Genomic DNA, 13,912 nt, shown 5'->3' with positions numbered 1-13,912 from the left:
TCTGTGGACCCCTGTACCCTGAGAACCCAGAGAGCAGGGATCTTGGCCTCTTGACAGTGAGCTGGAATCTCCCAGGTGGAGGGATGGAGGCCATGGGCCATGGGTGTCCTGAGCGAGGGAGAGGAAACATGGTGACCCATGCGCTGGGCTCAGGGACCTGGCACCCAGCTGCCAGCCCCTCCGCAGGGTCGGGGGCAGGGAAGGGCAGCAGGGGCAGCGTGGCCCTCTAGTGGCTATGGTGCAGTGGCCTTGCCTGGGTATAAGCAGCCTGGGCAGTTGGCATTTCCAAGCTGGCTCCTTCAAAGTGGGGAGCTGACGATTTGCTGCTGCTTGCCCAACTCTCTCCAGGGGCCAGAGCCATGCTGGCAGGGTTGGAGAGCAGGCAAGGCTCTAGGCCACACTCATGGCATGGAGGACTGGGGCTGCAGATGGAGCAGGGAGCCCTGGGGAAGTGCCATGGAAGAAGCCACCCTGGCTGCCGCAGCCTTGAGTAGTCGGCCTACTCCCCTTGGTACCAACCAATCATCCCCAGGGCCCTGCAAGCTAAATCTATCTCTTGCCCACCCTTCCTGTTCTCTGGATCCTTCTTGCTGACCCAACCCCTTTCTCACCTCAGGACCTTTGCATGTGCTGCTCACTCTGCCAATGACTCTTTCCTCAAGCCCACTTCTGGCAGAGCCTCATCGAGCCCGTCACCTCCTGGGAGGCTCTGCTTGCCTCCCCACTCACCTCTCTCGAGCAGTCCTCCTCCACTGCCTCAGAGCAGTCTCCCACCTTCTTTCATAGCATTTGCCACAAGTTGTACATAAGTGTGCATTTATTCCTGCAGTCCAGCAGGCAGGGTATACAGCAGGTTCTCCATAAATACTTGGTACAAAAAGATCAGCTTCAGTGGCTCACATCAGGGCCCCCAGTGTGCCCTGATCCCCCTCCCTGTTGTCTCCAAAGGCCCAGTGCTCTCCGGCCTGGTGGGGCCCAAAGGGATTTTGGGGTTAGCTTAATGCCGCCAAGCAAGTCCGGCCCCCATGGGCCTGCCCAGGGCTTAGGTCAAGTGGGCCGAGGTGGTTCTGAGAGGGGCCGGGGCCGCCACGTGTGCTGGTGCACAGGTGAGGGCTGCGGCTGTTCTAGGAGCACTTTCACCTCATCCGAGGCACCAGGGCCCAGGTTCACGTAGGCGGCAGAGAGCTGCACATAGTGGTCTCCAAGCAGGGCGGCCACGACCTGCTCCACTTCCCCCACGAGCACTCCAAAGCTGGGTCGTGCCGCCGGGTCCGCCTCCCAGCATCGCTGCATCACTAGGTAGCTACGGCAGGAGAGGGATGTCAGGGACAGGAGACCCCCTCACCCAGGGATTCTGGGCCACTCATCAGCTAGTGACCCCCGGCGGACCCCCTGGGGACGAGGACAGGCGGCAGGGCCTGGTGCCCAACATCGCCTCTCATCACTGAGACTGTTGGTCCAGCCCTGCCGTTCCCCCAGCAGAGGCTGAGTTGTCTCAGGGATTAAGAGCTTGGGATCTTGCGGCCCACGGCCTGAGCTGTGTGATCCTGGGCGTGTTCCTTAACCCTTCTGTGCCTGGGTGTCATCCTCTGACGACAGAGCAGCCAGGGCACAGGGTGAGGGGCTGCCCACGGAGGGCTTAGCAGAGGGCTCAGTGCACAGGCTCTTACCACGCATCTTCCAGGAAGGAAATGTGGCTCTGGGGAAATGGGAATTTCAGCAGAATGAGGAAGTGAGCATTTGGGCAGCACCAGTGGCTCCATAGCTCCCCAAAACAGGTTCTCTGGGTTCGCCTGGCAGGTCCTAGTGCGCACCCTACTAGCTGGGGGATGTCATCGCCACCCTTCGTGGTTCTGCAAGTGCCCCATGCATTATATCTCAGAGCTCTCGGACGCTGGTGCTGTCGTCGCCCCTCTTTACAGAGGAGGAAAGTGGGGCGCGGGGAGGAAAAGGGAGCCGCCGTGGTGGAGTGGACGCTGGGGAGTGCCCTCTACTCTCCATGTGGCTACAAGGGTCGCCTGCTGATGGCTGTTAACTTCGCCCTATGAGAACTCCTCCCAAACCGATACGCCCCACGCCAGGGACAGCCTTGGTCAATGACGGGTGTCTGGTACACGGGCCTGGCCAGGGCCCCCACGTGAAGCAGGCCCCGTGGGGAGGAGCTGCAGCCTCTCCTGCGTCTGCATCACAGCCCGACTCCTCCCTCTGCCAGTCCTGCTTCCCTCACCCCTAGTTCACCAGGTAACCCGTGCAGAGATCTCCATCTCTCTCAGGGAGCCCAACTTGGGTGCAGGAAGGCAGCGCAGTTCACCTCCCTTACTTCAAACCAGATGCATCAGCGAGCAAATCCAAGGCAGGGTTACTCACACCCTGTCTGGAACACAGCCCGAGACAGCAGTCATCAACTCCTTTTACCTGTGACCTGGTTCTTCCTGTTCTAACCATGCAGACCTGGGCACAGCCGAGGCATGCCTGCTGCTGCTGTTGCTGAAACCGAGCCCGGCACCAGTTGCACCCCACAGGCCCTGCCAGTCACGCAGTGGCTGCCGTGCCTGGAGGAACCGGCACCTGCAGCTGCAGAACCAGCCCTGGGGTGGAGGTGCCGAGGGGGCTGGTGTGGGAATTAATGGAACCTTTCCTTGAGGTTAAGTGAGTGGAAAAGATGGGAAAGCGCAGCCCTTAGCAGGAGCTGCGGAGAGTGGTGCTGGGAAATCAAATCGCTGGCCTCAACCCAGACTCTGAGTTCAGAATGCTGTTACCATGGCAACCACGAGGCCTTCGCAGCATCTTGCCCTGCGCTGGGGGGTGGGAGGGACAGAACGAGCCCACAGAGAAGGAAACTGAGGCCTACTCAGGATGCCTTTCCTTGTCAACCAAAGTGCCAGTCAGAAAGCCAGGAGGGACTTGTGTCTGCTGCCCCCTCCTTGTCCTCGGAGCCCAGCGCCCACCCCAGCCCCACCCCTGAATACTCACAGAGAATCGGGGCAATACTCAGGCTGAGGCAGGCGCCGGCCCTGAGCCAGGAAGCTGGGGAGGTCAAAAGGGTCAATGTGGGGGTACGGGGGGGCGCCTCGAGTCAGCAGTTCCCACAGCAGCACGCCAAAGGACCACTGTGGGAGACAGAGGAGGGGACTCAATTTTCACCCCAGACTTGGGGGTAAGGGGCCCCCTGGTCCTCCACCTCCCAGAGTCCTTCAGTTGGAAGTGGGAGACTGTGCCCTAGGCCCAAAGCTCACGGTTCCTCCCACAACCTCAGCTGGCACCAGATTGTGTGTGAGGAGCCACTGAGTTCACAGCCCTGGCAGGTGTCAGATTGCATCTCGCATCTGTCTGCCCACGAGGTGGACAGAGGAGCTAGGGCAGCAGCCCAGCCTGGGGATGCCCTGGGCTCGGATCACACAGAGCTGATGGGCAAGGCGGGGTGCTCCAGGGCACTGAGGTCATGTGGGCTCCAGGGCAGGTGAGGCCTCACCACATCAGACTTGGTGGTGAATCTGTAGGTCTGCAGGCTCTCCAGTGCCATCCACTTGACCGGCAGGCGAGCATGGCGGTGCTGCTGAACACTGTAGTACTCCTTGTCCAGGACATCACGGGCTAGACCGAAGTCAGCCACCTTGACTGTGAATGACTCGTCCAGCCTGGGAGGGGGCAGTCACACTTAGGATTGGCCTCCACCAGACCCTGATGCCACCTGTTCCAGATCCTTACAGAATTTCAGAGCCATGGCGTCCAATCTTAGCCTGCACTAGGCAGATGGAAAACCTGGGGCCCAGAGAGGAGGGGACATGCGGCAAAGGCTGGAGTGGTCCTTCCCTGAGGCAGCCCTGGACCACTGCACACCCTCATAGGCCACCTTGCTTGACCCCGGGGACTCCAGCCCCTTACATGCAGTTCCGAGCAGCCAGGTCCCTGTGCACAAACTTCTGGTCTGCCAGGTACTCCATGCCACGGGCTACCTGCAGGCCGAAGCTGATGAGGTCCTTCACAGTGGGGTTCTGGGGGACAGAAGAGGTTGGTGAGCCAAGGTGGAGCAGCTCCATCTTCAGCTGCTTCCCAAGCCCCCCCTCGCCACCCACCCAGGGCCAGCTGGGCACTGACCCGCTGAGGTGAGCGGATGAACTGGAGCAGGTCTCCGTGGTGCATGTAGGGCAGCAGCACCTGGGGCAGCCCCTCGGGGGGCAGCACGATGCCGATGAGGGCCAGCACGTTGGGGTGGTGCAAGCCGCGCATGAGCAGCCCCTCTCGCAGGAAGGCCTCCACCTCCTGTGCGTCGGCGATGCCTGTGGAGCAGCCTGAGTCAGGCCCTCAGCCCAGGGCACTGAGGCTGTTTGTACCCTACCTCTTTACAGGGGTCAGGTGGGGAGAGGAGAAAGGCTGCTGCTCAGGTTCTCTCAACCAGGTGGGGGCACGGCAGGAAGGAGGACCTTCCCGGCCTGGGGCTCCTCCCCCTGCCCTCCCAGCCTCCGTCCCACCTACGACTCAGTGACTTGATGGCACAGTGGATTCGGTTCTGAGCCTTGTCTGTGTATTCTCCGTGGTAGACAACTCCAAAGTGACCTGGGAGAAGGAGATGGTGACAGAAGCTCCCCAGTGCTGTGGCTCAGACCACACCCTCTCATTGGCAGCCAGACCTCAGACACCAGAAGGGCCTATCTCACCTTAAAAACAAGCAGTAGGGGCCGGTGTTGTGGCAACATGGGTAAAGTCGCCACCTGCAGTGCCGGCATCCCACATAGGCACCAGTTTGTGTCCTGGTTGCTCCACTTCTAATCCACCTCCTTGCTAATGGCCTGGGAAAAGCAGCAGAAGATGGCCCAAGTGTTTGGGAGCCTGCCATCCATGTGGGAGACCTGGAAGAAACTCCTGGCTCCTGGCTTCTGCCTGGCTCATTGCTGGCCGTTGTGGCCTTCTGAGTAGTGAACCATCAGGTGGAAGATCTCTCTCTCTGTTCCTCCCTCTCTGACTTTCAAATAATAAATGAATAAATCTTTAAAAGTATTTATTTTTGAAACATTTATTATTATGTATCATTTATTATTTGAAAGAGTTAGAGAGGGAGAAACAGAAGGAGACAGCAAATCTTCCATCCTCTGGTTCACTCTCTAAATAGCCACAGTGGCCAAGGCTGGGCCAGGCCAAAGCCAGGAGCCAGGAGCTTCATCCGGGTCTCCCATATGGGCGCAGGGGCCCAAGCACCTAGGCCATCTTCTGCTGCTTTCCCTAGCATATTAACAGGGAGCTGGATCAGAAGTGGAGCAGTCTGGACTCAAACTGGTGCCCATATGGGATGCCAGCACTGCAGACATTGGTTTAACCAGCTATGCCACAGTGCCGGCCCCATAAATAAATCTTAAAAACAAAGCAAAACGAACAAACAAACAAAAAACAATGAGCAGCAGCTTCGTGATGGCAAAGCCTACAGCCCTCCAATCCTACTTAATCTGTACCAGAACCCCCTGAAGGTAGAACACTCCTAATCCCTATTTCCCAGGCGAGCACATGGGGGCGTTCAGGGTCAGTGCTGTCCCAATATTCCACACAGGTGAGGAAAGGCTGCAGGAGAATCTTGCCAGATTGTCCTATGAGCCCTATCACCTCTGGACTCCACCTGGGCCCCAGCCCTGCTAGGCCCCCATACCTTTGCCAATGACTTGGTCACTGTGGGTGACCACCTGCTTGTAGGGAATCAGTACATCCTTGACCTCGGCCAGGAGTGCAGGGTCCAGGTCTCTGAGCAGAATGGACTCTGTCTGCAGCAGCGGGACACAGGTCCCATCCCCGCTGTCTGAGAAGGACTCATTGCCGGCAGGGGCTGCTGTGGGGAGACAGAATGAGAGGCTTGTGGGGAGAAGGGGTGGCCCTAGCTTCCAGAGCCCCCATCATCTCACCAGCACCACTTCTGTAGTCAGAACCCGAGCGGAGAAGAGGCAGGGCCACGGCTCCAGGAGTCTGGTCCAGGGATGCCAGGTCATCCAGATTGGGAGAAAGGACTGTGGAAAGACAGCCCCTGGTAGCCGACCTTTCCAAGTTCCTAACGGGCCCACCGAGGAGGTGAGGGAGAACCCAGGGTCTTGGAGATGCCACTGTTTGGGGTAGAGGCGGAGCCACGGTGGGAGTGGGAAGCTCACCTTGCTGCTTCTTCTTCCACCGATAGTTAAAGATAAGTGCGGTGGCCAGGGCGGCCACAAGCACAAGCAAGGCCAGCAGGACACCAAGGAGCGTGCTCTGTGGGATTCCCTGTGGGCCTGGCCGCACCACTCTGCCCAGGCCGTGACATGCACCATCCACGCAGACCTAAAGGCAGGTGCGAGCTCAGGCCTGGCCCGCAGGCCCTGGGCCCCGTTTCCCGCAGAGGGCCGGCTGGGCTGCCTACCTGCAATGGGGCGCCATCCTTGTCAAGCTGCAGGGAGGAGGGCAGAGGGCAGACAACCACGTCCCCTCGGAGCTCATGCTGGCAGCTTTCGCCTCCCACGGTCACGTTCACGTCCACACAGTCAGCCACAGCGCCCAGCCCAATATACTGCAGAGATGGTCATGAGGAGCAGCCGGTGGCCCGGCCCCTACCTCTGGATCCCCCTCTCTCCCTGCCCCCGGCCCCACACCTACCTCGAACTTAATGGCACGCTCCTCTGGTTTCAGTGGGGCTAGGTCGGCGCTGGGCAGATGGGGCGGTGGCAGGAAGCGAAAGCCGGGCAGAGTGAAGCCAGCAGCTCCATCTCCCCGGGCACTCAGACTCCCCGTCACCCACCCCTGGGGACCTCGGACCACATATTCAGGCAGGTGGCACTGACGCTGCTCCGGAAGCCGCCCCTCACACTGCTGGGACCCACATGAGAGTTAGCCAGGCCTCCCACCCGTGGCTCCCCCAGTCTCCTGGGCTCAGCATGGAGTGGGCTGGAGCTCAGGAGACTGGTGCAGCCTCCCTCCTGGCCAGCGCCTGCTCACCTTGTTCTCCACTGCCCTGTGCCCATCATTGAATGACAGCACGAGGTACTGTGCCGAAGTCAGATGCTGGCCATGGATGGTAACACGGGAGCCACTGTGGAGAAGGCAGGGTGCTCGGTTTTGGGTGCTCTCCAAGGCCAGCTTCCTCATTCCCCGGAAGCCAGAGGGGGTGAGGAGGTAGCACTCACGTGTAGCCACAGTTGGGGCTGATGCCCAGCACAACAGGGTCTTCCCGGTAGTGGAAGGTCCAGGAGCCGGGAACCTCGGCACCCCCCACCTGCAGGCGAAGGGGGACGCTGGCCGTGGCAGCCCCAGGGGGTGTGGCGCATACAAGCTGCCCCTCACTGACCCTGCAGGAATGACGGGATTGGGCTCAGGGGCAACCCCTGCCCTTGTGACGGCCAGGCCACCTCCTCTGGGGGCCTGCTTATCCCTCCCCAACCTCCTGCTAGCACTGTCCCCCCCACCCCTGGCTTCTGTGATTCCATCTGAAGAGGGGGCAGTCCCAGGAAGACCTCTAGGAGGGCAGGTAGGGAACAGGTACCCCAGGGCCTTGGCCAAAGCCAGTGGATTCTCTTGCCTCTGGGCTGGAGAGGATAGCAGATAGTTCTCCCAGAAACTGCTCCCCATGCTGACCTTGTGACCCGGCCCTCTTCCCTCTACCCTGACAGGACTCAGGTCCCCACCCGTGAAGCTCCCCACCCTATTGCCTGCTGGCACGCACCGTTCCAACAGGCACTCGGTTCCATTGAGCAGCACAGCCCGGCTGGAGCCTACAGACAGGCCCCGGCCCTCAAGGGTGAGACAGGTGCCCCCCGCCCGAGGGCCAAACAGGGGTTGCACTGCTGTCAGCACCGGCTCCTAAGAGGACAGAGAGATGGTTTAGCTGGAGCGGCCCCTCCCCTCCAAGCCCTGCCCTTTCCTTACCACCCACCACACAAGTGCATGGACGGGGCAGGGGGCCTCACCGTGAAAGAGAAGCCTCCCAGCACAGAGGTGCCATTTATCCGGAAGTGCTTGCCGGGCGGCATGTTGGTCATGGTAAGGCTGACGTTGGTAGTCCCCACTGCTTGGGAACCCAAGGGCTCCAGCTCACACTCAAGCTCCTCTGCCAGGTCCTTGCGGGGCACTCGGCTGGGGCATCAGGGGAACCCCGGGAGGTCAGCCAGGACTCACGCAGGCCTGGCCCCAGGTCTGCCACCAGTCACAGGGCTCCTCTGACCCTGTCGAAGATGTCTCCCCACCCATGTCTTCCTCCAGGGCAGGTGCTGGTGGGACAGGGGCTAACCTGGCCTGGTCCATGACTAAACAGACAAGTAAGGCATGTGTGGGCTCAGAAAGGGACACAAACAACCAGAGCCACGCAGCTAAGCCAAGGACAGGGTCTCACAGCCAACAGGCTCCTTGGCTGCCTCCATCAGGGACAGGGAAGGCGGGGCGTGCGCTGTACCTGAGGTGTGAGGTGTCCTTGGGCAGCAGCTGGCAGGGACTGTGGCCCACAGTGACCTGGTAGGTTCCCTCAGGTGCCAGACCGGACGGGTGCAGGTAGAAGTTAGAGCCACACAGGGTCAGCCTCGTGCTGCCCCGTAGGGGTCCACTGTGGGGGTAGAACTTAAGTGGAGGGAAGACAGGCTGAGTCCTTGTGGGGGCTGGGCTCTCTCAATGCCATCTGCTATCCCCCCACACTGCCTGGCCCACACTCCGGCCATTCTGGGTTCCTTGCCGGTCCTTGTTCGAGCCCTTTCTGGTCTCAGAGTCTTCGCCTGTGCCACCCCCTCTGCCAGGAACACCCTCCTTACAGATAGGGAGGACACTTGGGCCTTAGATCACGGTCAAGACTTGTTGACTCCCACCCTAGGCCCCGCATGTCCCACCCTCACCTGGGCCCTGCCAGGGAAGCTGTACCTCAGTGAGCTCAGGTGGGCAGTGGTCCTGTTGCCAGGAGCCAGGACACTCTTCCTGCCGGCCACACACGTTCCCACACCAGCCACAGCCCATAAAACGTTGTGCCCGCAGGCAGCGTCCACAGGTGAGGAAGTGGCGGCAGCCAGGGCCCCGGATAGGTACCTGGAAGACCTTGGGGTAGCAGATAGGAGGCTCAAGCCTCGCTGGTAGGTGGGGGAACTTGACCCCAGAGTCCCTCCTGGTCCCGTCGTGAGATCTGTCAGTGCCTCCCTGGATTGTCTAAGAGCTTAAGTTCCTACAAGCCTTGTCCCCAGCCTGCGCCTGCCCTGCTTACCTGGTCCCCAGAGGCGAAGAGTAGGTAGTCCCCTAGGCGACTGACATCCCGCTGAATGGGCTGCCCACTGCTGCCCAGTGAGAAGTTGGACACATACAGCAAGTAGTTGAGTGACCTGGCCAGCTCCACCTGAGACAGGTGAGCTATGAGCCAAAGGCGGATGGGGACAGGGCCCTGGGCTGGGGGCTGGGGGCTGAGGAACCTACCTGCAGGATACGCCCATCAGTTGTGCCCATGTGGGCCACGGTGACGTTGCCATGGCGTGTGACATGCAGTGCGGTGACCTGCACTGGGCCCAGCAGTCCATTGAACAGGTCCACACGTTGGAAGGTGCTGCTGACCAGCAGAGGGAAATGGCGGCAGCTAATGTTGGGGCTGGGGGCTTCCGGGACAGGCTGGGGAGGGTCAGGCTAGGGAATGAACCAGCGATCAGCTCTGTGTCCTGACCCCTTAGGGCCTTTGTCAGTGCCCGCAGCCGCCCACAACACCTGCACTCAATGGCCTAACTGGAGAAAGCCCTGGGCCCACTAGTTACCTGTCCCCTACCTCCACCACACGGCTCTAAGAGGTAGCGGGGACAGGGAAGGAGGCCTAGGCTGGAAGCCAGCTCACCTTTCCTCACAGCCCTGCCCTGCCATGTCCACTTACAGACCCAGCCCCATTCCACCTCACAGGCCCCCCACAGAGCAGGCGTTGGCATCAATGCATTTCACAGATGAGAAAGCAGGCCCAGAGAGGTTTGGTCTCTGGACTAAGACCTCAGCCTCTTGGGAGAGGAGCCAGGTGAAGTCTGCGATCTTAATCAGAGTCCTCTCCTGCCCCCTGCTGGCTCTGCTCTGCCTCTCCATGTCCACATCCCTACGTTCTCCCCTGAACTTCACTTTCCCCACTAGCATATGGGGCTGAACTTGGAGCTTAACTGGCCAGCACAAAATTGGTAATATGGTCCTTCTGAGACCATATACCTGTGCTGGTATAAAAGGGATAAACCAAGGCTCTCCAGCATGAGTGCCAGGCCCCAGAGGCTGGGAGACACTAACCTGTCCCTTACCCTTAGGGATGGGCTTCACTCATCCCTCAGGACAGGTGTGTGGAAGATTCTAGAGAAACAGGAAGCCAGGGTATGAATTTGAAGTGCTGGAGCTGAGTACCAGGTAGTGCCAAGTCCTGGGTGCTCAGGACTCTCCCTTGCCTGCCCTGAGGGCAACCCTCAAGGTGAGAGACTCCAGCAGGCCACACAGGCTTTCCCCACTCCTGAGATCTCAGGAGCCCTGGTGACAAGAATAGGTGTGCAGAGCTACGTCTGGAAATCCCAGCACCCTGGGTCTGAGCCTGGGTGTGTAGGCACCGGGACTTTGTCCTCGGTTGAGTCAGGAAAGTGGCCGGGAGCCTGCCAGGTGTTTTCAGCGTGACTCAGGGCCAGGTGGGGCTCTGGAGTTGAAAGAGGCCCTCACGCAGCCAGGGCCACACCCCTGCCTCTCGCCTCTACGCTCCAGGATCTTAGCTCTGTGTTCCCAGGCTTCCCAGGGGCCCCTGACTCCTGAAAACATGTAGGTGTCCAATGTCCCATGGAGGACCTGCCCCCTACATGAACTCAGGGACCCTACGTGTAGCCCCGAGCCCCCCAGGCTTCCTGAGGCCAACCGCTCTGAGCACACGGTGGGTACTGCTCCAGTGTCTGCATGCCCAGAACCCAGACAAACATTGCACAGTCTGGTTCACACACATCCTCAGGGACTGGCGGCCTCTGGGCAGGGCCTGAGCTTGGTCCTTCTGGAGCCTGGCACTGGCCAGTGTGCTGGGTGTTTTCTGACCCACTGATCGCTAGCCAATTTGGGGAAAGGTTCTTTCTCTCCAGGGCTGCCCAGGCCCAGAGAACAGTCTCCAGCCTCAGGCCCTCCCAACCCACACTGAGGGAAGGAGGCTGAAGCCCTCCCACCGCCCATTCCAGCTCTGGAATCTTCTAAGAGGAGCTGGGAAGGAGTCAGCAGAGAAGTCAGGGCAGGGTGCAGGTGACCAGAGATTCTGAGAGCCATGGCTGTGGGACAGCCTAATGGAAGACTCGGCAATGCCCTGGTAAGCCTGTTTCCTGGGTCTAATCTCAGATCCCAGTTAAGACTGCTTTGATAGCTTCAAGGAATCGATTTTGGTTTTGTCCTCAGGGTAGCATTTTAAGGCATGCCCTGTTTGTTTCTGCTGCAGCTGGCTGACACCATGGCTGGAGAGACCCGGGCAGGGTCTGATGTGAGGAGTGCCCAGTTCTGCACAGACTGTGGGACCTCCACTACGGCAGAAGACAGTCTGTGGTGGCCCAACCCCAACCAGCCCGTCCTAGGCCCTTACTCATTCCCAGATGTTTATAGCTGCTTGCACAAGACTGGGGTGAGGCTTCCAGAACCTTCCCCAGCCAAGCTGCCTCCCCCCCAGGGCCCCCTCCCATCACCTTTGGATAACAAGCTAGCAAAGCCCAGCCCATGCAGGCTCCTGCCCAGCCCCCAGACTTTAAAGACTAGGAGACTCCCTGGAACCTGGCAGAGAGAGGCTGGGGGGGGGGGGATGTTTCTCTGACAGCGCCAGTTCCACCCCCTTTGGAAAGCAGAGCAAAGCAAGTGCTCCCAGAGGGAAAGCGAAACTGTTGGCAAGCAGCTGTGAGTCTGCCAGCGTCTTCTGCATGTCTGGATTTGGGTCTGTGCGCAGGGCTCTTCTTCCGGGGTGTGGCCCTGAGCGTATCAAGGAGTGGGCAAGGAGGGGTTGCCCATCACCATTTTACCCAGAGTTTGGGAGCTGGGCTGGCAAAGTGAGACCACCCTTACGTGAGCGGGGGAAGTACTTAAGAAAATCAGAGGCTATGATGTGCGGGAGAATGACAGAACAAAGCAAGGTAGCAACGGGGGCCAGCCGGGCTGGGGATGAGCCCCTTTCTTAGACCACCCCCAGCACAGGGGAGCTGGGTGGAAGGGAATGCATCTCTCTGCCTGCCTCCCCTGCCAGACCCCTCGGTGATGCAAGGAAAACACCCTGTCCTGTGCTCAGCTGTGCACACACAGCTCAGGGAGGGCCCCTGCTCTCTGCTCACCGGGTTGGGGCACAAACTGGGCGCCTGGAAGAAGTCGAGGCCCCGGCGCAGGGCTAGGTGGTCTGCAGAGTCACAGCAGCGTTCCACACCTTCGTCGATCAGCTTGTCCATCAGGTCGATGGGGAAGGCACAGACCACTGAGGCCAGGCCCGAGCCAGGGCTGCCGTCCTTGCCGGTGGAGAAGACGCCGAAGAGCACTTCCTGGCCCTCGGGGACGCTCAGCTCAGTGGCCAGCTGGGCGCCCACGGGAGCCGAGTGGGCGGCCCGCAGCACCGGGAAGGGCTGCCCGCCCTCTGCGGCCCCGCGACGCCGGCGTTTAGGTGCGAAGCGGCAGTCGAGGACCAGCTCGCGATAGTCGCCCAGCTCGGGCTCGGCGGCGTTGAGCCTCGCCAGACGCGTGTGCAGGGCGCCCGGCGCGTCCGCCACGCTGGTCGGCTGCACGGTCAGCAAGTAGACGAAGGCTCCCGCGCGGAAGCTGTGCACGTATTCGATCCGGTAAGAGGCGAGGTGCTTGGGCAGCACCGACAGAGCCGGAAAACCAGGTTCGAATCCCGAGGCATCGGCCTTGAGGCGCCGGATGGACACCGAGCGGGGGCTAAAGCTGGCAGCCACAGCTGGGTCCAGGGAGGACGCCACGTAAAAGTAGGAGGCCTGGCCCTGCTCGACCACGACCACGCGGGTGCCCAGTGGGCTGGCCACACAATCTGGGCAGTCCTCGGGCTGGTTGTGGTGGGCTGAGAAGAGACAGGCAGGCGCTGCCAGGTGCGGCACTGCCCCGCCCAGCTCCAGCTCATGCAGGAAGCAGCGGCCCTGCAGGCTCGAGCCGCAGCTGACCAGCGCGGGCAGCCCCGGCTCCAGTACCAACACCTGCATATCGGTGTCACCCGGTGGGTCCTGGGACCCCGGGTCACAGGCTGAACACGTCTGGCAGCCAGGGTCCCCGGCAGGGCCCGTGGCCAGGCTCCCGACAGATTGTAGGTCAGGCCCGAGCACCTGTAGGCGATTGCGTGTGGCCACGAACACCGCACTCCCATCCGCGCCGCCTTCGAAGGTCGCCATGGCCTGCACCGGGCCGCCTGCTGAGAAGCTGGGCAGCTTGTACTCCACGTCAAAGTCGCGGGAAGCCTCGTATGGGGAGCGCAGGCACCTCCGGTCCCCGCCGGCCTCAGGCACCGCGGGCGGCGGCGGCAGCAGCAGCAGCAGCAGCAGCAACGGCGGCGACGGGAGGAGCCCCATCGAGGCAGAGGTGGGGCCCCTCAGAGATCCCTGTGGAGCTGGCTTCAGGTCTGGGCTGCGGTCCCCACAGTCCCAGGGCAGCCGACCCTCGCCTCGGGTCCCTGCGAAGCCCCACCGCTTCCCCCGCCCTCGGGTCTGAGCACCTGAGGCCGCCGGACACCTGGCGGGCAGCGCGGCAGCCGCTTCACCTGCCGGCCGAGCCGCAGTTCCAACCAAGTCTGCCCCAGGGCCGCGGGGCCGAGGCGGGGCCGGCCCTGGGGGCGGGGCTCCCGGAGGCGCCGCGTCCAGGGCCCGCCCTTCCCAGCCTGGCGCCCACACCTTGTCCCCAGTGGCCCGGAGTGGCTGGGGCCACGCGAACAGGCCGGAGCCCAAGCGTGCCGTTCCCCCACGCGGGCTGGGGTCAGGGTGAGAAGCGG

General features: G+C 61.3%; 1 protein-coding gene across 4 annotated transcripts; it reads right to left on the bottom strand.

The window, feature by feature from the left end:
- Positions 1–799: 799 nt before the first annotated feature.
- MST1R (macrophage stimulating 1 receptor) lies at positions 800–13,743 on the bottom strand. Of its 4 annotated transcripts, none has more exons than XM_070050789.1 (20): positions 12,261–13,743; positions 9,391–9,594; positions 9,185–9,313; positions 8,851–9,021; positions 8,396–8,556; positions 7,914–8,079; positions 7,670–7,806; positions 7,134–7,295; positions 6,946–7,039; positions 6,607–6,816; positions 6,374–6,520; positions 6,129–6,294; positions 5,889–5,990; positions 5,639–5,812; positions 4,477–4,557; positions 4,099–4,280; positions 3,886–3,995; positions 3,473–3,638; positions 2,974–3,110; positions 800–1,303 (listed from the first exon to the last, which is right to left on the bottom strand). In XM_070050789.1, exons 1-20 carry the CDS (start codon positions 13,494–13,496, stop codon positions 1,048–1,050), a joined length of 4,191 nt encoding a protein of 1,396 aa, XP_069906890.1. In that variant the 5' UTR covers positions 13,497–13,743; the 3' UTR covers positions 800–1,047. The 4 variants fall into 4 exon arrangements, with proteins under 4 accessions (XP_069906890.1, XP_051708378.2, XP_051708377.2 ...); XM_051852418.2 differs by having other exon boundaries at positions 5,639–5,815; positions 6,607–6,819; positions 12,261–13,742; XM_051852417.2 differs by having other exon boundaries at positions 6,607–6,819; positions 12,261–13,742.
- Positions 13,744–13,912: the final 169 nt, after the last annotated feature.

This window comes from Oryctolagus cuniculus, chromosome 10 (genome assembly GCF_964237555.1).
Source record: "Oryctolagus cuniculus chromosome 10, mOryCun1.1, whole genome shotgun sequence".
In the NCBI taxonomy this organism is placed as follows: domain Eukaryota; kingdom Metazoa; phylum Chordata; class Mammalia; order Lagomorpha; family Leporidae; genus Oryctolagus; species Oryctolagus cuniculus.
The sequence above is the reverse complement of the archived record's forward strand: the minus strand, read 5'-3'. Positions and strand labels throughout refer to the sequence as shown.

Coding starts and splice junctions, on each gene's coding strand:
- MST1R (XM_051852418.2), bottom strand. CDS start 13,496: ATGGGGCTCCTCCCGTCGCCGCCGTTGCTGCTGCTGCTGCTGCTGCTG. Junction 7,296..7,669: donor ACCGAGTGCCTGTTGGAACG/GTGCGTGCCAGC, acceptor TCATTCCTGCAG/GGTCAGTGAGGGGCAGCTTG. Junction 5,991..6,128: donor GTGGAAGAAGAAGCAGCAAG/GTGAGCTTCCCA, acceptor GTCTTTCCACAG/TCCTTTCTCCCAATCTGGAT.